Source organism: Lutra lutra, chromosome 16 (genome assembly GCF_902655055.1).
Source record: "Lutra lutra chromosome 16, mLutLut1.2, whole genome shotgun sequence".
Lineage (NCBI taxonomy): Eukaryota > Metazoa > Chordata > Mammalia > Carnivora > Mustelidae > Lutra > Lutra lutra.
This window is the reverse complement of record NC_062293.1, coordinates 10,204,837-10,229,841: the sequence shown is the minus strand read 5'-3', so window position 1 is coordinate 10,229,841 and position 25,005 is coordinate 10,204,837. Positions and strand designations below refer to the sequence as shown.

The following is a 25,005-nucleotide window of genomic DNA, read 5'->3' as shown; positions in this document are numbered from 1 at the left end:
CTTTTTTTCCCTCAACATTTATTCTCTGTGTGACCCTGGATGGAGCTACTGAACTAGTTCAGCTTTAACTCTGCATCCTTAACATTGGGTTGATGCTGATAACTTGTTGTCAGAACTTGGGAAAAAATTAAAACAGATACATGGACATAGAGTGTCTGGCACTTAAGATGTCTTTCTTTTCAGGCTGAGGGTTGTATCTGACCCTCATCCTTTCTCAGTCTGGAGCCTAGATCCTGAACCCCAGCTCCCCACCTAGAGCCCAGTGACTTTGGGCATTCCCTCTTTAATGTGTCATGCTTGCCTGCTGGAGTCCGTACCTGCTGCCTTGTCTCACTTCTCTTAAATTCCCCACCTCTTTGTGTTCCCTTCCTTATTGTCCCTTGGCCCCTCCGTTGGGTGGCTGTTAAGTGATTAACTATAATTCTTTTCTCTCTTTACTCTCCTCCAGCAGCTCAGCTAAAGCTGTGTCCTTCTGCAGTTGCGTACCTGGGCTTGCCTCCAAGCACAGCCTGTGCCCCACTCCAGTGGCAATCCTAAGTCCTTAGCTTTGACCTTAATAGTCTGGCCATCGTATTACCTAGATCTGCATATATCTGATTTGATACTTGGAAGGGTCCTGCCATCTTCTCCTTAAGTTAGTGCTCACAGCCATTCAAGGTGACCCTTGTAACCTCCTAGACCCACATACTGAAAGCAAGAAGCTATGGCTGCTGTACTCTACCACCAGGTGCTTGGTCAACCTTGGCCAATACCCTCAAGACAGAAGACTCAGGATATGTTATCATTCACCTACAATGTTACAAGATACCTCTCCATAGTGGAAGGTGCTACTTCTACCTAAACTCTCTGGCCTATAATGGGCAATACATTCTTCTCACAGGCCCTCAAGACAGGAGGTTCAGTGCATAGCATGGGACCACAAGGGAAAGATGCCAGGGTGGTCAGAAGATAGAAGACAGGAGCAAGGGGGGTGTCGAAGCCATGACCTTTATAGGGATTTGTGTGGGAAAGGCAAGGCAGTACAGGACTCATAGGTTAGGCTCGGTTAGTGTAAATAATTTTGGTGGGCTTGGGGCTGTGGGAGTTTGACCTTAGCAGCTTGATACCTGGCTGTGGGATGACGAAGACAGAAGAATATTGCCTCCTTGAATGGACGGGCCAGATGGAAGAGATAGGGCTCTGCATCAGTTGGTTTTTATAATCAGAAGCATGTTCCAGGCTGGGTCTTTTGTTAGCTCAAAGAATTCCCTAGCCCTGGGAGGGGAAGTCTCTCCCCAGCCAGCCAGAATGTTGTGTTGTTTTGGTTTGGTTTGGTTTTCTTTTTAAGATAAGATATCAAAAATACACAGACAATGTAAAAATATTTACAATACATAGATATTCTTTCATCTCTGATTTGACCTGACAAATAGACTGTCCTCAGTCATTGGTTAGGGCATGAATGTCTCTTTATTTTACTGTTGCCTGTCTCCCACTGACAAAAAGCCCCTTTTGTTTTGGGTCCCTCTTCCCCACACCCATCCTCCCATATCTAATAATCACCATTATTATATGAGAAGGCAGATCTCTGATCAGAGTTTGAAAGTGTCCTTGAGGAGAGTAAGCCCGTGTCCTGTCTTCCCCAGTGGAAATGGCCTTTCCCTTCTTAGAGGGATTCGTAAAAAATCAAGAGCGTGTGTGGAGGGGAGGTGGGAGAACTGATTTTCTAACTCACAGATCAGGAACCAGACTGATACCCACACACCCTCCTCTCCAGGGCTGAGACTTTATGATTAGGACGGATCCCTCCATAACAGCCAAGCTACTGGCTGCACAAGGAATTCATACCGAACTAATCTGTGTTCTCTGGATCCAAGCAGTAGGAAGCGTTATCCTTGCTGCTTTCCTCAGGATGCTCTCTGACATCATCAACACTGGATTGTTTTTCCCTTTGTGTTCAAACACTGGCTTCATTCCAAAGGGCGTCCAAAGCCAACAAGCCCACCCACGGATGGTGTAATCTCCCAATTGGAAACATTCCTCTCCACGAAAAGGCAGCGCCCAATAAGCTCTCATTGACAGCATTCCCCAACAACCCCCCACTCCAGCTCTGAATTTCCTTTGGTCTCTTTCCTTGATGACACTTCTTAATGGTTCGACGAGGTGGGATTATCTTGGTATCCTGGAGTGCACATCAAGGGCTGATCTTATCTGTAGAGTGGGTAGATACATCTCAGGAAAGCTTAAAAACAACCACAGATGCTGAAATGTTTCCCTACAACCCTGGTGTTGGAACCTTCAGGAATAGTACACAATCTCCCCGATTTTAGAAGATCTGGTTTGGCCTTATAGACAAAAAACATGCACATCCAAAAGCATGACATTCACTTTTATGCACTACTTATAACCTGGTTATGGAGCCCTGGGCTGAAGCCTACTTGTTTAGTCAACAACCTCATTGCTCTAAGCCATAGTTTGTTAATTTGCAAAACAAAGGATATAATAAAACTTGCTTTTTGAGATGGTTGTTAGGATGAACGGAGGATGATACATCTTTGAGACTCTTAAAGAAAAGGTCCAGCTGGACTGAAGGGAAGATGTCATTAAAAGTAGAGGTGGAAAGTACACAGAGAAACCTTGATTAGCTTCACAAATTGCCTATTGGCTGGACCTTCAAGGTGGCACCACACTGAGCTCCTTGGTGATACTCTTTGACTTACTGGCCATCACTGTTTAGATAGCTGAGATTTTTATTAGTGTTGGTCTACTAAACTGACAGTAAAATCTCCTTGGGGAAAGGGATGAGGGAAATATGCTTACACGTGGGCAAGACCACAAATCCCAATCTGTTGTTTCCATATGAAGAGTGTTCTTTGATTCAGATGACCAGGATAGAGGACATGAATGACACTGCTGGGAAGAGCAAGTGGAGATCAGTATTGCTTGATGGCATAGGCATAGATCTTGTGTTGCCAAGGCAAGCCTGGGTCCAAGAACCCAAGACCCAAGGGGAAGTTCTGCGTTGGTGGTGCTGGAGAGGAAGGGGTGGGGCCTTTGGTTTTCACGAGATTTTAGTGCCATTTAGCCAACTATGAGTGACTAACAGGACAAATACTCCCTCAGCCTATTATGTTTCCTTTCTTAAATGTTTGTGGATATGGAAGCTGGCATGAGCCTATTCACAAGTTGTTGAAAATCTGCCTTTGAGGATTGGTTTATAATTTTTTTTTTCAATGAGGGCATCCAATCTGTCTCTCTACAAAGTTACATGAAATTTGGAAGTTCAAATGCCAATGATGTTTACATTTCTCAGTTAAAAACCCAGTATTTCTTCCTCTGCTCCTAAACTCTATGAATGGAAAAAGCTATTTTAGTTCATAGCATATTCTTTCCATTAAGATTTTAAATTTCTGCAGTACTGCCAAGGCTCATCTGTTGAATGAGTTTTTTGTAAATGTTATCTACCAGACACGGGTGCAAAGTGGCATTTTTATGAAGTTGAAGCAAAAGGTAATTATATTACCAGAGAAAGCATTCATTTCCACCCCCTCCTCCAATCAGTCTCAAATAAAAGGAGACCATGTTGGCTACAATTAAAATTACATGAATAATTTTTGATAAAATCAGTAGCTAAAAATTGTTGAATTTTCAAAACACATTGGAAACCTTCTTACATATAGCTATGCTGTGTACATTCTTGGCAAAGAATGAATTTGGATTTGGATGTGGGAAATCTATTTGTTCAAGCCAAGCACCACTTAAATTTCCATAGGCAGATTATCTGCTGGATGAATTAGCCCAAGAAATTAAAGATAAAAATTCCTAAACTGCCTTTTGCTCAGCTGCCCAGAATGTTCCCCTTGATTACATCCTGCCTGTCTGATAGCTTGAATTCAGGGAACAGAAAAATCATTTTAATAGCCTGCAAAGTACAGAAATGGGGCATTCTTTCCAAAGCATATGATTTATTCGAAGCCAAATGCAAATCGATTTCTCATTGCTTTCCTCCTGTGACTTATCTATAGCAACATCTTCCTTCATTAGCTTAGAAAGTCAAAACTTAACCATAAAAGTGAAATGCTGGAGAAGCACCTTTGCATGTTAGAGGCTGGGAAGGTCTCAAACCCAACCACGTTTCTTTTGGATCTACAGCATAATGCCACTTTGTGATTCTACCACAGATACCTCCACGCTCCCATGGGTTGACCAGATGTCTGTGGTATAATGGGCAAGATGGAGGCTCCTTCAGGGCAGTAACCATCCGCATACTTCTCATAATAGCCCTCACAATGCCTCAGATATACTTGAATGTTAATCGAACTGAAGAATACACAAAACTTGTTTCCACGATTTTTTTTTTCCTAGCTCATTACAGGCATTAGTATAGTTTAGCTAAATGAAGCAGTTTCTTACGATGAAGGTTCAAATATCTTAGCATGCCCCACACTGAGCTCCCTAGTGCCCATCAAGAAAAATATACTGGGAATAAAATCACTTCTCTTTTTAAGAGAACTATTACTAATGTGGGTCACTTCTGTTTACATAGGCATTCACAGATAATAGAATTAAACCTTCCAACTCAGGGTAGGATGATTCATTCTGCTTCTATAACATTGTAGTAGAGACAACTATAACTGGTGGAGAAAACATATAAAATGACATACATAGAAATTTAAGAGTCTATCAAATGCTCTAACTTCCAACAGCTACTTAAATCTTCTATTATCTGCAGTAAGTGGCAATGCTTTTTTGTCAAGTGCCCTTGAAAGACACAGAATAATAGAAAGCTAATCTCTTGTGATAGGCAACACCAAGCTTAAGGTACTACCTTAATAGGCTATCTATCTGAATCTTTCCAGGGAGTTCTTCTATCTTGCATTTTAAAGACCTTTTCTCAATGTATCTGTATCCACAAGGGACAGTGGAAATGGAGATTAACAGCCAATAACAGTTGCTTTATTTTCCTCCTCAATGAAGATGTCCTGAGTTTTCATTTTGACAGTTTAAGGTAGAAAGAAAGTCGATCATTTAAAGGGTAAAGACCTTGTAGACACTATTCAGGCCGTTCCTAGTCTTCTGGCAAATCATATGTAGGAGTTCAGTGATTTCCAGAAGACTGAGTAGGACAATCAATAGATTCTCTGTAAATTGCCAAAGCGGAAAATTTGCAGGCAGTTTATTCAAAATGGGAAAATGCCAACAGAGATAGGACTAGGTTTTCTTTTGGAAAACCATGAATACCAAACTTGAAGAAGGTCAAAAGTCATGGCACTTGTGTTTTTCATAGATGACATTTGTTTTGGAATGCCCATCTAGGTTCAACCAAAGCAGCTCCCGAACCAAACTATATGGGAGCTACTAAAGGTCAGTCATAGGTAACCTGACATTTAGAAAGCGAGGTGGGTCACTAGTCCATAATGACTCCTATTCCTAATGATACTTGTGGCTTCTCTGGGCAGCTCTGCCATGCCTCCCTAAAGGTTATGTCCAGACAATTAGATGCTAGAAGGGAACTTTTAAATAAGTCTGGGAGGGGCGCCTGGGTGGCTCAGTGGTTAAAGCCTCTGCCTTCAGCTCAGGTCATGATCTCAGGGTCCTGGGATCGAGTCCCGCATCAGGCTCTCTGCTCAGCAGGGAGCCTGCCTCCTCCTCCTCTCTCTCTCTGCCTGCCTCTCTGCCTACTCGTGATCTGCCAAATAAAAAAAAAAATTAAATAAGTCTGGGAAATTGCCCGTCTAATAATTTATGGTTAAAGAAAATGGCAGCCTCTCTCTCATCATTTAGATCTGTACTTGAATGGACTGTAGTCATAACTAGAAGCCCTGAAATTAAATACGTATTAAGCACCAACACCGTGAAAGGAGACTTGGGGACACAGCTTCCTTTAATCTTCATGGCAGTTGTATGATTTGCAATTTTCAGATGGGCAAATCGTGGCTCAAAGAGTTTGAGTAACTTTTGCACAAGTGCCTAGTCTCACTAAAGATTAAACAGATATCTGAACTCCATCTCAGTGTCTCAATTCTTGAAACTCTAAGGTAGTAGATCTCTATCTTGAAGATATATAGGGGGGCACCTGGGTGGCTCAGTGGGTTAAGGCCTCTGCCTTCGGCTCGGGTCATGATCCCAGGGTCCTGGGATCAAGCCCGGCAAGGGGCTCTATGCTCAGCAGGGAGCCTGCTTCCCCCCCCTCCCCCGTCTGCCTGCCTCTCTGCCTACTTGTGATCCCTGTCTGTCAAATAAATAAATAAAATATTTAAAAAAAAAGATATAGGAATCAGCTGGGGCTGGGGTCGGGGGGAAGGGATCAAAATTATCGTGTTGAAGCCCAGTGGTTGCAGGTGTAATGTGCTCCCCTAGGATTTTCCCATCGGGTTGGTGGTAGACAATACTTGAAGCAACACTACTGTACTGTATTGCTTGGCGAGGTGTCTTAATGAAGTTTTGGAGTTCATGAAAATGAATTATTAAGAACTGGCTAGGGCCACCTATATAGGCAAATCTACATCACAAACATCTGACCTCCCTTCTCAAATCCACCCATTTCAAAGGACCATTTCCCTGGGTCTTAAAATCTAACAACATAGGCCTTAAAGTAGTAAAGTTGCAAAATAGCACAACTTTTAACATTTTCTTTCCAAAGTTATTGAAAATATTAAGATAAAAGGAAGATGCCTAAAATAGACTTTGGGATAGCCAGCCAAGAAATGAAGGTATTAACAGTTTAATATGTTTTGGAATGGGGAAGGGAGAAAAGGGGGCACTGAGAAGAAGGATTGCATCTGATCCCTGTTTAATTTTAACTCTGCTTTATGTATCCCTGATTTGTTACCAACTGCTTTCATGAATTCTGCAATTGGTCTCCAGTGGCCAAATCTGACCCGATTCCCTCTCCACCCCCAACCCCCCCCCTTGTTTTAAATGAGATCTGGTTTTACTTAGATGAATTAAATGTCACTATATTTGTTTCTGTGAATTGTTCCAGCAAAAATTACAGCATCCATGTCTGACTTTAAACGTCTGTAGGACTGTCTGCCTCTTTGGGCTATTTATAGTTGCCTTTTAAAGCCCTAATAAATGCTTTTAGATTGCTATTGGTTTGCTTTCCCTTTGTGGAGACTCAGAATTGGTACCAACTGAAATTACCTGTTTTTTCCTCTTTGCTAAAGCAACGCATGTTCACTGTAAAATATAAATAAGGAAAAAGAAGAGCAAAAAATTAATCAGACCAAATAGAGGGCCACAGTTGACATTCTGTCATGTAGTTTTCTGTCTGTTATTTAAAATATATATATATATTTAGATCTGTACTTGAATGGATCTGTACTTGAATATATATATATATAAAATGCAAGCTGTTTTTGTTTCATTTTGTTTTAGTCCTGTTTTATTTTTTTCCACCTGACGATATGTTTCAAGTTGTTTCTCATTCTACTCCTGCACTTTTAATGGCTATGTTAAAAGGAACGAGTAATGTTCTGATTGTGCCATTACCTATGAAGCAATCCCACACTTATTAGAGGGCGAGGTCAGGGCCAAAATTTGCTACTACAAATAGTGGTACAAGTGAGTTACACTAGTAACCATCACTATGCTCATCCAAGAGAATTTCTTTAGGATAAACTGCCACAAGTGGAGTTTTTGGATCAGAGGCTGTAACAAACATCTAGACTACCGTCACTTTATGCAAGCTTACCTCCAGAAACAGCTCAAATTAAATAGTACAATATATATTATATTTGAGCATATCTTGAATATGACAATATAATTACATACATCAGTGTTGGGAGTACCACATTGCTAATAATTCAGTTGTTGCTTTAATAAACTTTACAAAATACTTCTTAATGCCAAGCTCATTTTCCTTCCCAACTCCAGATTTCCAGAGTTCTGTAGCATGATTATGGGAATTATCATACTAGGGAAGCTACTAACCTGAAGTAAACAGTATTTTTTTTTTTTTAAACTATGTGTGAACTGGTGGCTAGGACAGGGGAGAGAGAAGGTAAATAGAAGGAACCGAGAGCTGATGTTTGCAGAACTGTCAGCATTGATGTTTTAACAATTCTAGGAATTGTTAAATTATTTTACTGATTCTTTTACTGGGAGGCAAATCTCATTAAGGACGTATTAGCTTATTCCTTCAATGTCTATTTAGTGAGTACCTGAAATCCACATGTTTCTCTGGTGCTGGGGATACAGTGGCAAAGAAGGCAAGGGGATCTTTTTTCGTGGAAGCTGTAATCTGTTCCGTGGGGCCGTCCAGCCAACAAACAAGTCATCATCCAGTCATGGCAAGCATTTTGAAATGAAAATCATGTTTATGATCCAGAAAATAAGGACGTGGGGGAGGATTTTCGTTTAACTCCTCATCAGACATGGCGTCTCTGAAAAGGTGACATTGAAGAGGAGACTTCAGTGATGATAAGAAGCCACATGGGCAGAAAAGGAAGTACAAAGGTCCTGAGGCAGGAAAAGCCTTGTTCATGAGAGTGAAATTTAGTAGATTTTTTTTTCTGTAAAGAGTCAAATCACAAATATTTTGGCTTTGTGAACCACATTGTTTCTGTTGCTACCACTCAAGTCTGCAGTGATATTGTGACAGTAAGTAGCTACAGACAATTTTATAAATCATCATCTGAATGTTGTCTTCCAATAAAACTTTACGAAAGTGACCAGTGAGCTGGATTTTGCCCTTAGACTATAATTTTTGGACCTTTGTGTTAGTGAAAGAGGGAAACACAGTGATGCTAGAGAGTGAAGAGTGGAAAGGGAATGGTAGGAGGTAATTTCTAGAGGTGGGCAAGGTCAGAGGTAGCTGCTCTGTATACAATACAAATTATGCAAATTCCTCTAATTGCCCTGAGAAGACTGGGAAGATGCTAGAGGGTTTTAAGTAGGAGAGTGACATGTTTTGATTTTATTTTTAAAAAGGGTAGATTGAAGTACAACAAGGGCAGAAAGAGAAGATCTCTTAGGGGTCCACTGAAGACATGGGGGTTTTGACTACCAGGAGACATGATCAAATTTAAGATATGCCTTGAAGGTGAGCCCACAGGACAGGACTTGCTGCTGGGTTATGTGATGACCAGACCATACGCTTGCATCTGGGACATGTTTTAAAATGCCAGTGAAGGGTGCCTGGGTGGCTCAGTGGGTTAAAGCCTCTGCCTTCGGCTCAGGTTGTGATCCCAGGGTCCTGGGATTGAGCCCCACATCAGGCTCTCTGCTCAGCAGGGAGCTTGCTTCTTCCTCTCTCTCTGCCTGCCTCTCTGCCTACCTGTGATCTCTATCAAATAAATAAATAAAATCTTTTAAAAAATAGAAAAACAAACCAATGAAACTGAATTTTAACTGAATTTTCCCTCTTTCGAGTGATGAAAACTATCCCTGGGTATCACAAGCAGACAAAAACATTATTAGAAAGGTAACAGGTAACTTATAACATCAAAGGAAGGGAGAAAAGAGAAAACCTGATAGGAGCAGAAGCAGGGGACAGGACGAAACGGAGATCTTATCTCGGGGACTGCCATCCCTAGAGCTGTGACTTGGGCCCTTCTCTGGAGCAACGTAGATGCCCTGCCACACCAGTAGCGTCTTGACTCCGTGTATCTGCCTGGAATAACAGGCTCCAGCATCCCTGCATCCCTGCATCCCTGCATCCTGCATCCCTGCATCCCTGCCTCAAGAGGCCGTCTTGCTTGCGAAGTTCTGATTGGTCCCTCCAAGGTCATGTGACTCTGCTCCAGGAGCAGGTGAAGAAACACGCCGGTGCGAAGTGGCTTCTTCCACTTCCACTGCATCTTCCTAATCCTCGCCAGCATCGTCTCTTACTTGATCATTGAAATGCCTTCCTGGGCTGCTCCCCGCATCGGCTTTTAAATTTCTCCAACCGATTTTCCACTGGATCGCCAGAGTGGTCTTTTTAAAAATGGAAATGTAATGCAGTGCTCTTGGTGAAGGTGCTTCGATTGCTTTTATTGCTCTTGGGAAAAAGACCCAAATCTTAAATTCTCCCTCCCAGGTTACTTATTTACATTCTGTCTCTCTCTTCCCAGCATCGACTCTCCACCCACCCCACCCCCACCCCCCATGGCCCGAATTCAGTTCTTTGGAAAGCAGGCCCTATGCATCTTTGAGTCACCTGGCCTTTGCAAATGCTATTCCTCTGCCTGGGAAACTCTTTTTCTCTTTCTTCTTATTTGGTTAATTTGTATTTATTTCTCAGATTGTAGCTCAGACAGCCATCTCTCCCAGACTAGATAAAGGCCCAGTATTATAAGCTATGGCAAGAAACAGAGGAGAACTATGTATTCAAGTTAAGGGTTAAACAGGGGTTCAACAGAGGCTATAAATAAGAACAGTTTGCAAGGTGCTGGCTTGGGTACTCGTTTATATTATGGCCTTCATTCCCTACCAAAAGGTTTTGAGAGGGTCAAGCACTGTCCCTATGCTTTAAAATAAATAAATGAAGCTGAAAGATATTTGTAGGATGCAGTTGAGATGTGGTAGAACCATGACTAGAATCCAAGTCTTCGATTCCCGTACTTTTGTCCTTTAACAATGCTAATGCAGGACCAACCATAATAGGGAGCTGGGATGGGATCTACAGTAGCAGGAAGGGTTATTTACATCTCAGGTCAGAACTATGGCTCTGGATGCAAGTGGCAAGAGATGAGTTAGAAGGGTGTTATGTAGACCAGGTAAAACCAGGTTTTTACCTGATCAGGGAAGCCTGATTTCAAATGATAAAATGCAGATGAATTCCTGTAATGATAGGTTCTTGTGAGAACCAGGCCTTACAATTAGCTTAGAACAAAGGGCGCAGCTGTCAGACTACACCTGGAAATAGCGAGATAGTAACATCTAGATAGTGACTGTGTCTCAAACAAACAAAATGGGACAGAGAACAAGGCCCGAGTTGAGAACATGTTTACCGACGGCCACAGGCAGGAGCAGTGAAAGAGCCTGCTCTCACTTAGAGATCAAGTCCTTTACCAAAGGCTCTCTGATCACCCTGCCCAGAAGTCAACCTCCCTCCTCCCTCCAGCCATTCTCTGAGTTAATGCTTCATTTCGACAGCCCACAAAGACACGTTCCACAGAGGTAGGAGTCTTACTAATTCTCTAAAGTGGATGACTCTGGAACACAGTAAGGGCTCAATTAAAAAAAAAATAAATGAATGAATGACTAAACAAAACAAGAATGAAAACAGTTAGCAATGAATTCTCATTGGAGAGCTTTAGAGATCCCTGGGGAACCTTCTACACCAAGAGGAAATTGAACTGTGGTCTTTAAAAGGATGTAAGACCTCATGATATCCAGCTTCTGCAACCAACCCAGATACAGCTCAAAATAAGTTCTGAGCAACTCAGGCTGGCCTCCAGCCAAGACCGGGATGGGCTGATTATCATGATAAGAACAAGAGAAACCTTCAGAACCATCTTGGTAAAACGTGCCCATACCACTTAAGACAAAGAATAAACATGATAACCATCCTGTGAATTTCTCTAACCTGGTAACTTTGCCAAGCTTGTCGGGCTTGTTTCCTTTAGCTTGGTTGCTCAGAGGAAAGAGTGATACAATTTCTTTTTAAGCAATACATTTTAAAAAATGAGTTGAAAGCATGTGTATAAATGTGTGTGTGTGTGTGTGTGTGTGTGTGTTGGGGAGAGGGAGATGTGTGTGTGTGTGCATGTGTGTTGAGGACAAGGAATAGGGGATTTCCCATTTGGTGAAAGTTGTGAAAAGGAAAGCAAAATGATCTGGTCCCTAGAGCTTTGGGGAGCTAGTGGAGAGGCAGAGAACTGGGCCACCTGCTTTAGTGGTAGGAAACAATGGCGCCATCCCTGAGCTTAAATAGAAATGTCTACTGGGAGCCACTTTGTCAGTCATGTGTCATGCAAGTGGAGAGCTCTTTGACAGGCTACAAGCAGATGCTCTGGTATTTTATAGAGGGGGAAACTGAGCCCTCGTAGGATTCTGATTCATGTAACAATTCTTGAATAATTACTATGATCTTGGCCCAGTGAAAGATGGCTTCCTGGTCCTTATCTCACTCAGACTCACTGACACTCAGTAACATAGGTACTCTTATCCCTGATTCAGGCATGAGGATACTGAGGTTCAGAGAAGAGTTACTTTCCTAAGCCACTCAGGATGTTGGGGACAGCCCTGGAACTGGAATCTGCCTCCCAATTCCTGATTTCTCTGCAAGACCCAAACACGTTTTATTTCAGACAATTGCTTCTGAAGGCAATTTGTTTTTAAGGCAGGATAATGTAGAATTATAATTCTTATTAATTTGGTATGATCTTGACATACCAGAAAAATGGGGAGACATACTCCCAGCCTCTAAATTTTTCCTACTTCTTTATAAAACACAGCATCTTTTGGGATGCAGCAGGATTTATGGTTAGGATGTAGATATTACTTAAGAAAAAAAATGAGCTAGAAAGAGGCTCTCCAGAGTTACTCGCAATGCTGTAAAACCAGATTTCTTCTTCTCCTTCCCAGCTCTGGATTCAGTTCAATTGTTAATATAGTTGAGAGTCCCTTCCCTATCATAAACTGGCACAGAATTTTTTTTTTTTAATTAGAAAGAGAGAGGGAAGGGGGGAGGGAGAGAAAAATCTTAAGCAGGCTCCAAGCCCAGCTCAGAGCCTGATGTGGGGCTTGATCTCACAACCCAAGGATCAGGACCTGAGCTGGAAATCAAGAGTCAGATACTTAACCTACACTGAGCCACCCAGGCGCCCCAACTTCAGGAGAAATTGTAGAATTATATCAGGAAAGAGGTAAAGGTCTTTGTCCTTGAGGATTTGGACCAGAGTTGGAGGCTGGGGTTGGGAGGGAGAAGAGAACAGAGAGGTTAAAGACTGTAGCTTAACCAGAGACCTGCTCTGAGCAGCTGAGAAGAAACATGAGCACACCATAAGATGTCAACAAAGGAGACACTGTTTGCCATGCAGGAGACAGGGTCTATTTGGAGACGTCTGGGCAGCATCTAGTGGGCTCTGAGTGAAGCAGGTGGTCAGTGGCTGAAGGAAGAGCTCCACCTAACTGTGTCTGAGTCTCTTTATGATTCCAGGCAACATAAGGCTCAGGCTTAATTCCAAGGCAATAAGTTGTGGGACAAGTTTGGAGCAAAATAACCCCAACTTGTTTGGGTTCTGTCCCATCCCATTAACACCCCTCTTTCTTTCCTCCTTCGCAACCAGGGCCCACCCACAAGTGCCATCTGATGACATCTCCTCTCACTACCCACCAGCCACCCCCTGCTCAGGCCCCTCCACGAACCACAGAACTGCACCCAAGCCAGTCCCCAAAGACAATGACTTGCACACAGAATCTAGGTCATCCTTTCTACACTCTGCCTCCTCAGCTCTCAAGTGTCCACTACAATTTATCTCATCTCACGGTCGCCAGGAAAGTAACTTGATTCCCAAGGACTTCATGTAAATCAGCGACATGCTAAAGATGATACTTGTTAATATCACAGGCCCTGGGCATGAATAATTGAGTTTCACCAGAGGTATTTAGAGCATTATTTGTGGTGTGTCTCAAATTACCCAGACAATTCGTATCCTCATTAATATATTTATAGTAAGCAGATGCTAGAGACAAGATCGGATTTTATTTTTAAAGTTGACATGGGATTTTTCTAAAGTTTTAGCCATTTTGTTGTACCTTCAACGTGCTAATGAAAAGTTTTAGTTTGAAGAATTACCCGCGAGAGTATTCTGCTTAGTAAAGAGCTGAATTTGAGAGGATATAAGCAAATGACAGAGGGTTTGCTGTCGAATGGGTGAGTCTGATTAAGGCACTTCCCATACTGAGAAATGAGGACAGATACTCAGGTCGGTCACTTGTTTTGCTGAAAATATTCTGTCATGTGTGTAGCCCGTTGGAAACATGCTAAATCAGTAGAGGTTTCTCCTTGAATCCATACAAAGATCTAGAGGACTAAAAGCAGGTCCCACCAGTGCAAGTCGATTAAGAAGCTTTTATTTATTTATTTTTAATGTCTGAAGTTAGTATAACGAGATCTAGGGAAATGACGCACCATGCTGACCCTGCCTCTCCCCTCACTCTAGCCACCTCTATATTAGAACTCCTTATCATGACAATGAAGTCACGGTCTTTTTTCTGCCTTGGCCATTAACCACCTGCAGAATACTTTGAAGCTGGTACAAAGGGGAACTGCAAATTCTGCATTTCCTTCCGCACTTTATATTCCACGATTTTGTCATTGCGGTACTCAGATTCCCATTTTTTTTTTCTTTTTTAAAGATTTTATTTATTTGATTGACAGAGATCACAAGCAGGCAGAGAGGCAGGCAGAGAGAGAGAGAGAGGAGGAAGCAGGCTCCCTGCGGAGCAGAGAGCCCGATATGGGGCTCGATCCCAGGACCCTGGGATCATGACCTGAGCCGAAGGCAGAGGCTTTAACCCACTGAGCCACCCAGGTGCCCCCAGGTTCCCATTTTTAATAAAAAAAAGGAATTTTATCCCCAATGAAATAGCCATTATCAGTTTCTAGAGGGCAAGGAGAACAGCATGCAAAGAGAAATGCAGAAGGAGGAAGGTTGCAAATGCTTTTTCGGGATAGAAAGGTAAGTGACAAGATGATTATGAAAGCATGGAGGTGTTTGGAAAGCCAGGTTTTAATTCTAAGTAACACCAATATTACACACAGAATGTCCACGCAATTGGCCAATCTTCTCTATCATTTAATAGAAAACAAGGGGAAGGGGCGCCTGGGTGGCTCAGTGGGTTAAAGCCTCTGCCTTTGGCTCAGGTCATGATCTCAGGGTCCTTGGATCGAGTCCCACATCGGACTCTCTGCTCGGCGGGGAGCCTGCTTTCCCTTCTCTCTCTGCCTGCTGCTCTGCCTACTTGTGATCTCTCCCTCTCTGTCAAATAAATAAATAAAATCTTAAAAAAAAAAGAAAACAAGGGAAAAAGTGTACAAATGAACACAATGTATGAAACAGATTAATAAATAGTTTGTCTAGTCATTTTGACAAAAGAATGTCTGTAAAATTCTTTGCTCATTGGGTAATCTGAGAAATGATTAAGACTTGATACAATTACTTTGGTTAAAATCCCGCCTTTAGCTTAAAGACCATCATCTTTTCAAAAGTGTATCATTTACCTGGTTGGAAAAATCAAAGTTTGGGGTGCCTGGGTGGCTCAGTGGGTTAAGCCTCTGCCTTCAGCTCAGGTCATGATCTCAGGGTCCTGGGATCGAGCCCCGCATCGGGCTCTCTGCTCAGCAGGGAGCCTGCTTCCTCCTCTCTCTCTCTCTCTGCCTGCCTCTCTGCCTACTTGTGATCTCTGTCTGTCAAATTAATACATAAAATCTTTTTTAAAAAATCAAAGATCAATCAAGGGTCTGCACTAGAACAGATTCTGAAAGCTTTTGTCTGGATAAGTTGAAATGAGTGGATGATCAATTCAACATGGTGGGCCATGGTGGGGACACAGGGCATGGTGGGTTTAGGGCAGAATTCTCACAGCCATAAGGTGTATCCCTGAATCTATTACACTATTCAGAAATAGACTTTCCACATCCTCAAATTCACTCAGTTACGGCTTGTATTAATTGAAAATCCGTTCCCCAATTAGCATAACATTGAAGGTGTTTTTAAAATGGTTTGTTTATAACAGTTGTTGGCACCACCGGAATTCACACTGCATGCCGTTTCAAATAAAAACCTTTCTTTTTTTTCTTCTGGCAGCAGAAAAGAGCAGAGTCACACAGTAGCTCTTGATTTATGAACTGCACTTTCTTATTCTCAGACTCCCACAGTGTGTGCCGTTCCCTTTAAGGAACAAGGTTGGGAGCATTTAATAAGGAAACAATTCTATCTCGAAATCTACTTTTTAATTTGAAATCCTATGGGCCTTTGATTATAATAGGTCCCATTCTCATGCCTCCAATGGTCGGGTGAGAGAATGAAGACCCAGAAACCTTGAGCAGCTTCTTGTTGTTGTCAAGGGTCATTGGATGACAAATGGGACAGGAACCTACAAGAATGATACATGTTGTGGGCCAAATTTGTGGAACCATTTAACATCCGACATTCCGGTAAGCATTTTGTCAGCCCGGGGTCACATCCTGAAATTATACAACCATCTCCTCCAAAACCTGGCTGAGGACAAAGGCGGAGATGTAACTAGTCAAAGCTAATCCGCAGGTCTAGTGGGCAGAGTGGCGGGGGCGTGTGGATGGACGGAGAGAAACTTGCACAGGCTTTACAGGATTTTTTGGCTGAAAGCAGAGTTCATCCTTGTAGTGGTCCATCAAACAAAGTGTTTATTGTGAAGTGGGCCTGATCCCTGGAGAAGAAGAAAAGTGATTCTTCTTGACTGGAAGGAAATTAACCCTTTCCTCCCTTTTTCAGGGAAGGTGTCAGATAAGAGCTTTGTGATTCAATTCCTCGATGGTCAGTTTCAAAGGGGAGTGGGTCTCGATGTCAGCCGCCGTATTGACTCTGACTAGTTTCTCTGCAGCGTGGGCTGGATCCTTTAGTGGGACCTCTTTTCTCCCTCCTTATCCTTCCTTCCCTCATCTAGCAGAGGCAGGGTGTGTAGAAAGCATATTCTAATAATTACTAAACCACTGGGCTACAGTGACTTTTTTTTTTTTTTTTGGCATAGAAATAACTCAAGACCACTTAACATTGAATTATTTTTTAATTTTTTTTTATTTTATAAACATATATTTTTATCCCCAGGGGTACAGGTCTGCGAATCGCCAGGTTTACACACTTCACAGCACTCACCATAGAACATACCTTCCCCAATATCCATAACCCCACCCCCCCTCTCCCAACCCCCCTCCCCCCATCAACCCTCAGTTTTAACATTGAATTTTTAAAACTTACTTTCAGACTTGATCTGGGAAAACCACGGGCCTATTCTAGGGATGATAAAAGCACTAGGAACTGTATGTTCTGCCTTGATCTTTTAAAGATTGAATTCGGAGGGGGAAAAATGATTTTGCCTATGGATAGCTGTGAAGGAATCAGGAATACTGCAGAGCTGGAGAGAAGGGGCCAATTGTAGTATGCTCCCTTTAAGAGGGAAACGAGATTAGAACTTTGGCAAATTTTCGGCTTCTATTCAGAGGGAAAGAGAAGAGATGGCAGTGTCCAAAAAGAAAAAAGAAAAAAAAAAAAAAAGAAAGAAAGAAAGAAAAAGGATGCTGTCATGAGACAAAAGCAAAAGCAATTTTATACCTTATTGAAAGCTTACCTGGGCATGTTTTTGTGGGTTTTTTTTTTTGCTTTTTTTTTAAACTCCTCTGGGGTTAAGAACATTTTTTTGCCCTCTTAAAACTAAAGGAGCTAGGGGAAAGGACTTGAATCTGAGAGAGTGGTGCTGTCAGTTCTGTTCTGTCTTGGGAAGTACACGAGGAAGAGAAACCTCCTGGGAAGAAAGAGAGGACACGGCCGGCGCTGAAGGGGAGGGTCTGCGGCATTCAGTATGTAAGTTACATGTCAGCGTGAAGGTGGCAACCCTTCCTAGCATCCTTCTTAGAAAATCCAACTGACTTCAACAGTTAGAAGGCTTCTAACCCTACTAGACAAATATCTGAATTCTATTTTGCCTTTCAACATTAAAGATTGCTTTGTGTTCTAAGCGTCCTCATGCCAGAAGAGTCTATAAAAACAAGACTTTTGTTTATGTCAGGTCAGGAAAGGTAGTGAGGCTTCATTTGGGATAATCATAGTGTTTGCCCAAGCCTTTTGCATATATAAAAATGTTATTTTCTCTAATTGCATATTTTGCTCCTATAATGACTGAGTTGAATTCTAAGCTGAAATGAGTAATCAATACTGAGTGTCTCTGTCGTTCAAATGAAGTCTTTGCCACTTCAGATGGCATGAAATTGCTTCAACTTTGGAAAATTGCTCTAAAGATAGAAATTAAAAGCTAAAGCTAAGGCGTATTTAATTTTCTTTTTTTCAGGTTTTAACTGAAAACTTAAATCAACAAAAAGCAACAGAACTACTCCTTGTACAAAATCCACCTGGATGCCAGAAGGACAGAGGAAAGGATGAGCTATTACGGCAGCAGCTACCCGATTGTAAACGTGGACCCCAAATACCCAGGATACCCCCAAGAGCACATCCTAGCTGAGAAGAGAAGAGCCAGAAGACGTCTGCTCCACAAAGATGGTAGCTGCAACGTGTACTTCAAGCACATTTTTGGAGAATGGGGGAGCTATGTGGTTGACATTTTCACTACTCTTGTAGACACCAAGTGGCGCCATATGTTTGTCATATTTTCTTTATCTTATATTCTCTCCTGGTTGATATTTGGCTCCATCTTTTGGCTAATTGCCTTTCATCATGGTGATCTGTTAAATGATCCGGACATCACACCTTGTGTTGACAATGTCCATTCCTTTACAGGAGCGTTTTTATTCTCCCTTGAGACTCAGACCACGATAGGTTACGGGTACCGCTGTGTCACCGAAGAATGCTCGGTGGCAGTGCTCATGGTGATCCTTCAATCCATCCTGAGCTGCATCATAAACACCTTCATCATAGGAGCCGCCTTGGCCAAAATGGCGACTGCTCGAAAGAGAGCCCAAACCATTCGGTTTAGCTATTTTGCCCTCATAGGCATGAGGGATGGGAAGCTTTGCCTCATGTGGCGCATTGGTGATTTCCGGCCAAACCATGTGGTAGAAGGCACAGTGAGAGCCCAACTTCTCCGCTACACAGAAGACAGCGAAGGGCGAATGACCATGGCATTCAAAGACCTAAAGTTGGTCAATGACCAGATCATCCTTGTCACACCGGTAACTATTGTTCATGAAATTGACCACGAGAGCCCTCTGTATGCCCTTGACCGAAAAGCAGTGGCCAAAGATAACTTTGAGATTTTGGTGACATTTATCTACACTGGTGATTCCACGGGCACTTCCCACCAATCCAGAAGTTCCTACGTTCCCCGAGAAATTCTCTGGGGCCATAGGTTTAATGACGTCCTGGAAGTTAAGAGAAAGTACTACAAAGTGAACTGCTTACAGTTTGAGGGGAGTGTTGAGGTATACGCTCCCTTTTGCAGCGCCAAACAGCTAGACTGGAAAGACCAGCAGCTCCACAACATGGACAAAGGCCCCCCGGTCCAAGGATCTGGCACGTCAGACACCACGGTCAGAAGAAGGTCGTTTAGTGCCATTGCCATTGTCAGCAGTTGTGAGAACCCAGAAGAGACCATCACCTCCGCCGTGGATGAGTGTAAGGAAGCACCTTATCAGAAAGCTGTCTTGACTTTAAATAGAATCTCTGTAGAATCCCAAATGTAGTTCAAATTGTGATGACCAGGGCCACCACTCCATCATTTTACTCTGTAGCCCGTCACTTTAAGGCAAGTAGTTATAAGCAGGGCTTTCAAGGAATGGTATAGCTACATTTGACGGACTTGGGGGAAAAGAAGAGCAGGTTAAATCCGGTGAAAGATCATCTAAAAATTACATAGGATCCAATCGTTTAAACTTTTTTGTGTGTGTGTTAGCAAATTTGATATTAGGGATGCTATTCAGAGCCTAATTGATTAATTTAAATTTCACCTCCTTTTCTTATATCACACACTTGCATCTTTAGTTGCAGGTGTCCTATTTGGTAAAGGAGAACAAAGGTAGGATACTGGCATAAGGAAGACAGACAGCCAGCATGAATAACTAATTTTTAAATGTATCAACATGGATAGTAGTTTCCTGGAAAAAACATCACGTCTTTCTAACCAAGATAGGCAAGATATGCATCCAGTAGATTGTAACATTGAGATATTTAACTGAAATCACCTGGCAGGCTCGGTGTTTGCCCCTCATAGTGTCTTGGTATCCACAGAAAGAGGTAGTGACTGTGAGATAGAGACACCTGCCACTTGGGCAGGTTAATGATTGAAGAGCGCTAGAAGCTGTTTTTGTTTCTTCTGATTCATATGGCAGAAAAAAAAAAGTTGACATTATTCAGAACAGTATTTCTCTCTCAAACACCCTGAGTGATGGCAACAAATGCCTTTATATGGAAGAGCAGAAATAAGGCAACGGTGACATTTCTAGCTTCTCGAGCAAGGGAGCTTCCTCTGCCCAACCCCATCTTCTCCAAAGACAATACGAAGATAGGATCACAGAGGTGGGATGAGGGAAGGGATGGCATTGGGAAACATTTCTCAGACAACTGTGCTGTGTTCTGAAAGACTGTAGCTGCTTTTGCTTGCTACGTAAGGGATGGAACCATTATTTTTTGGGGAGGAGCAGGGGAAGACATAGGGGGACAGCAAGGGGAAAGAAATTTATTTGTGCCCAGAAGCAGTTAAGTATGTCTTCTGTCTTGGTCACTCTATAAGACATAAATGACTTGAATTCTAGATTTTCAACAACTCTCCCATTGAACTTGGAATGATCATTTAAATGGAAGATTTTGTGAAATATAATGAAGGTGATTTTTATGCACATTATTAAACAGATAAGCTAGGTGTTATGGAATTGCTTAAATTGGGGGAAGTAAATTTGTATGCTCTATTTCTGTGTCAAAAGATGTTAATCATGATTACTTTAAGCCCAATTCCCTATGAGTAAAATCACTTTCAGCTTTATAAATTGAACAGTTGTTAACTTCATTCAGAATTAATGTGTTTCTTTACTCGCTTTCTTTTTTCTTTTTTTGTTGCTGAGGGGAACAATAAGCATATGCCACAGTTTTTCCTTTGCTTATTTTATTTAAATATATGTACATACAAATTGTTTTTGCAGTTTCTGGAAACATTCTGCCCCCCCCAATTTAAATGAAAGCTTACAAGTAAATTGAACTGAATCATAGAGTGTGCGATTACCAAAGTAAAATATGTAGGTATATAAAGAGTTTTTCTTCTTTTTTTTTCTTTTTCCATCATCCCTTCCTCCCTCCCTTCCTTTCCCTCTTTCTTTCTTTTGACCATGAGCACTGAAGTAACTTTTTTAAATGCATGTGTGCAAATCTTTTATTCCTGTTGTTTTATGGATAAGAGATTCATTCAGGTCCCAGGTTGTAAAACTGTCCTGAAGCTTAATATCACAGATCTAAAGAATGCATTTTTTTCTGTCTTGCTCCAGAAATGCAAAATCCATTTTTAAAATTACACATGCCTTGTAGATTCAGATTTTGTAGCAACAATTACTCAGCTAAATTAGAAGGCCACCATCTACCAAGTAGAAATCTACCGCCACCGCGATAAACCCAGAGGCCCTCCCCCCAGCCAACCCGACTTTCTAAGATGGTTTCACACATCTCTAGTTTCATTTCATTTTGCTTTGCTTCCTGGACTCTGCCAAACCAGGATTCACATTTTGTTAGTATCAGAATAGAACTGTCAATATCCAATAATTACATTTCCCTGTGCTATGCGCTTTCACCGGTTAAATCCTCTTACCCCGAGTAGAATATAAAATCCGTGTTCCCTTGTCACATTTATCTCAATTTTCTGTTTAGACTCATAACACACTCTGACACCCCCGATGAGTTACTTAGTAATAAAGATCTTAAGTAATGCAGAAATTGTGTGTGTTTGCCTATATTTCAGTTTAGTGTAAACTCTTGTCGACATGGTCAGCATCAGGTACAGGGCACCCAAAAATGAGACTGCTGCCTCACAGAATTAGAACGTAGGCAGAATCATAAAGCATTTTTAATGGGTTTTTAACAGCTTGTAGGACGGCTCTATCTGAATTAATAGTTGTTGTTTCTGTAAGCTCTGCAAGAAGGCTCCCGAGAAAATTCCATTTCTAGTTTCAGACGCTCAGTCCACGATGAGAGGGAGGCTGATTTTTTTTTTCTCATAGCAGTTATTTTTGTCCCTAAAGATGAAATTATTCAGTGGATGTAATTAGATGGGAACCACACTGTGGCATCAAGGCATTCTCCATTGTGTGCTCCACCTGTGAACGGGGCCCCTGAAGAGAAGGGAGGATGAGGAGAGAGAAGGAAATGCCATTTCACGTCACCCTGGTTCGTCAAGCACGCTTGGGTGCATTGCACACATACGCTTTGTCCTCACAACAGAATAATGGGGTGGATATTTTTAATTTCCGTATCATCAAATATCTCATTTTTTGCTTCTTCCTAACTAGCCAATTCCCAACTGGGGCAACAATGTGCCAGGAAAGAAAATATGTGTGTGTGTGTGTGTGTGTGTGTGTCCACCTAATATAACTAAGCTTCTCCCTTGCATCTAGGGGGTGGCAGGTGGGGTTGGGGGTGGTGACTTAAATGGCATGGATCTGGCCCATGAGATGACAGTAGAGCTCTCTGGGTGTGACCTTTAAGAAAACCCGTTCCCTGGGTCAGAGTTAGGGGCATATGCCCCTTGACTGCCTGCATCCATCCTTCTGCCCTAGACCTCACACTCTGTAGCTGAAGGTCCTGCAACCATCCAGAGAGAGGGGCAGTCGAGGACAGCCCTTATAAGGGATATCAGAAAAGTAGGAAAGTAGGCAGCCCTGGATGGCCTATCTCCAGACTTCTTCCGCGTGAGTGAAAAGAAATGATTTCTCACCGAACAGGTAGTGGTAAGGGAGAAAAAAAAAAAATGATGGGCTGTCTGGGTCCAGCTCGTACTTGTACTTGACACTGGATGGAGCTGGTCTCTGTGGAAAGCACATATTTTCTGGGGACTTGAGGAAATGCCACTATATTGTAAAACAAACATGAAAGAATTACTTTGGGCCTGGAAATCTCTCTGAGACACGGATGGCTGAGTGACCCTGATAAGAAGATTGAGGAGGCCTGCTGTGGGGCTGCCCTTCATCTCCTTCCTTTCCCTCCCCTGGAATTACATCAACAGGACTTTCACTAGGACAAGTGACCCAAACCCTCAGAGACTCGAGCAAGCAAGTACTGTGCAGTTTGGGAGAAAAACAAAATTCTGTTAATACTCGGCTCAGCCCCCCAGTGCGACCCAATGGCCTCCAGGGACTCAAAAGGACACTAAATATGCACCAAGAAATCTAGATCGTCTCTTTAGAGATTGGTACTGAATGACTTCTGACTTGGCCAGGAGATGTGTGCAATTGATTCTCTGGGCCTCAATGATGAGGCACTAAATTCTACCTGGTTTAGAATATTTTATGAGTTCCATTATTATAAGCATTGATTCTTCAGTTCTGAATGCTCTCTAAGGCATATCTATAAGCCTATCTCCCCCCACAACCCCGGTAAGCTTCCACTGTGGACTCCCAGAAACCACCCCTATCCACCCTGGGATACCCTAGAAAACACAAAACCCTCCCTCAATTCCAAATCTGGCATGGCCTCTCTGGCTCGCTCACTTTCATTTTTAAATAAGCAGCCTGACCTACATTCCGGGGGGAAAAAAAAAAAGGACTTTGGGTGCCACAGACAGAAGGCGAGGAGGGATGGTGACACAGACACAGAGGGAGATGAAGCACCAGGGAGGGGCTTGGCAAACACCGCAGAAGTTTCTCCGGGATAGGAGGTCTTTGAAAATGAAAGCTCCTAGTGGAGACTCTGTCCGATGACTCTGTGGGCAGAGAGAGCAGGCAAGGCCTCCATTTTCCTGAAAAGGCAAAATCAGAACGTTGCCTGGAAACCGTCCTCCATCAGTCTGCCTTGCTTTGGAGCTCTGTTTGGCTAACAAAACTGTAGGACCTGGGGGATTCCCAAGTTCCTCTTGCACAGAGCCTACTTTTCTAAAGCGACTTAACACAATCCTTTTAGGACTGTGTGGCTGGGGTGGGGGGTGACGTTTGACTGAGGGCAGCCCGCATCTGTCCCGTCAGGTAACCCTGTGCTCCTTCCCTCGGGAGCGACCAGGCTGTGGTTTGGGATCTTTTGCACAAAGTCTGGAGATTTCAGGTGACACGGCTGGGCCTTTCAAAGTTCAATAGGCTCTTAGTCGCTAAATACCAAGCAGGGGAAAATTTCAAATAAACTGAGTTAAAGAAACAACAGACTTTTGCTGTTTGGTCTCATTGGCTTCTACTATTTTATAAATACTGCAGAGTAAAAGGATACTGTATCCAGAGTCTGTTGTCCCAGGAAAAAAGCAGCTGGACAGAGATGAAGGGTTCTCTAAATTAAAAAAAAAAAAAAAGGCAACCTGAGCTGGGTAATCACTGAACTCGGGCCCTTGATGCAAATGTTGGAGCCTCTGCAGGCTGCAGAGAAATAGGTTAATCATTTAAAGTTTTCAGCAAGCCCAGTGGATGAAAACCCAAACAGCTTAAGTCTTGCTAAATTACACGGCCAAGGAATGCTTTTTCTCTATGCTATCATTTACCACAAGAGCCTATAAAACATCCTTAATCACTATCTAAGTAACTTGAACTTGAGACGGAAAGAGCCCCAAGAGGTTTAGACCCCGTGAAAACTTCTTTACAGAAAGTTATCAGAAACCTACAAATTTGCCCATAAAATGCATCAGTCACATGTACTCTGCACTGTGGGTAGGGAAGGCTTTTTATCTGAATTAGGAGCACATATCGGAGATCAATTATGTATTTTGCTACTTGTTGATTCTATTCGATACCAGTTTGCATGGGAAAGGGAGGCTAGCTATAGGGGACGGGTTAAGGACAGAGCTTGCCTCTGCCAGCTGCCAATTCCAGAACCAAAGACTTTTCAGACATCAGAGAGGTATTAGTTCATTTAATCACTTTCTATTTTACGAACGCAGAAACGTCCTACTTTAGAGAGGTTATCTGGCCACAGAGACCAGCCATGCAGAAGCCGCCAAGGAAGAAAACTCTCAGGGCCCAGAGCACTGAGCTGTTCTGCTGCTACCTGAGGTTGGGCTATTTTCATTCTGTAATCATGCAATAGAAAAAGCGATCATTCCAAGACCCTTTGTCAAATAAAAGCCCGTTATTTTCTAGAAGTGTTTTTCTGAACTGAACTGTTATATGGTCATTGATTATTTAGAGAGACTGGAGAGTAAGCAAGGAAAAAAAAATGTGAGAAACAGCCAGTAAGAGTCAGGATGAGTGAAGACAATCTTCTCCAAGAT

General features: G+C 42.4%; 1 protein-coding gene across 12 annotated transcripts in view; it reads left to right on the top strand.

Moving 5' to 3' along the window:
* Positions 1–21,535, top strand: part of KCNJ16 (potassium inwardly rectifying channel subfamily J member 16) — a 57,411-nt gene extending 35,876 nt beyond the window's left edge. For 4 of the 12 annotated variants that reach the window (XM_047706852.1, XM_047706854.1, XM_047706861.1 and 1 more), the window contains 3 exons: positions 15,904–16,072; positions 17,331–17,474; positions 17,959–21,535. In XM_047706852.1, the coding sequence (XP_047562808.1) occupies positions 18,047–19,306 (1,260 nt within the window). In that variant the 5' untranslated portion in view covers positions 15,904–16,072; positions 17,331–17,474; positions 17,959–18,046 and the 3' untranslated portion in view covers positions 19,307–21,535. The other 8 variants (XM_047706851.1, XM_047706860.1, XM_047706862.1 and 5 more) reach the window with 4 other exon arrangements.
* Positions 21,536–25,005: the final 3,470 nt, after the last annotated feature.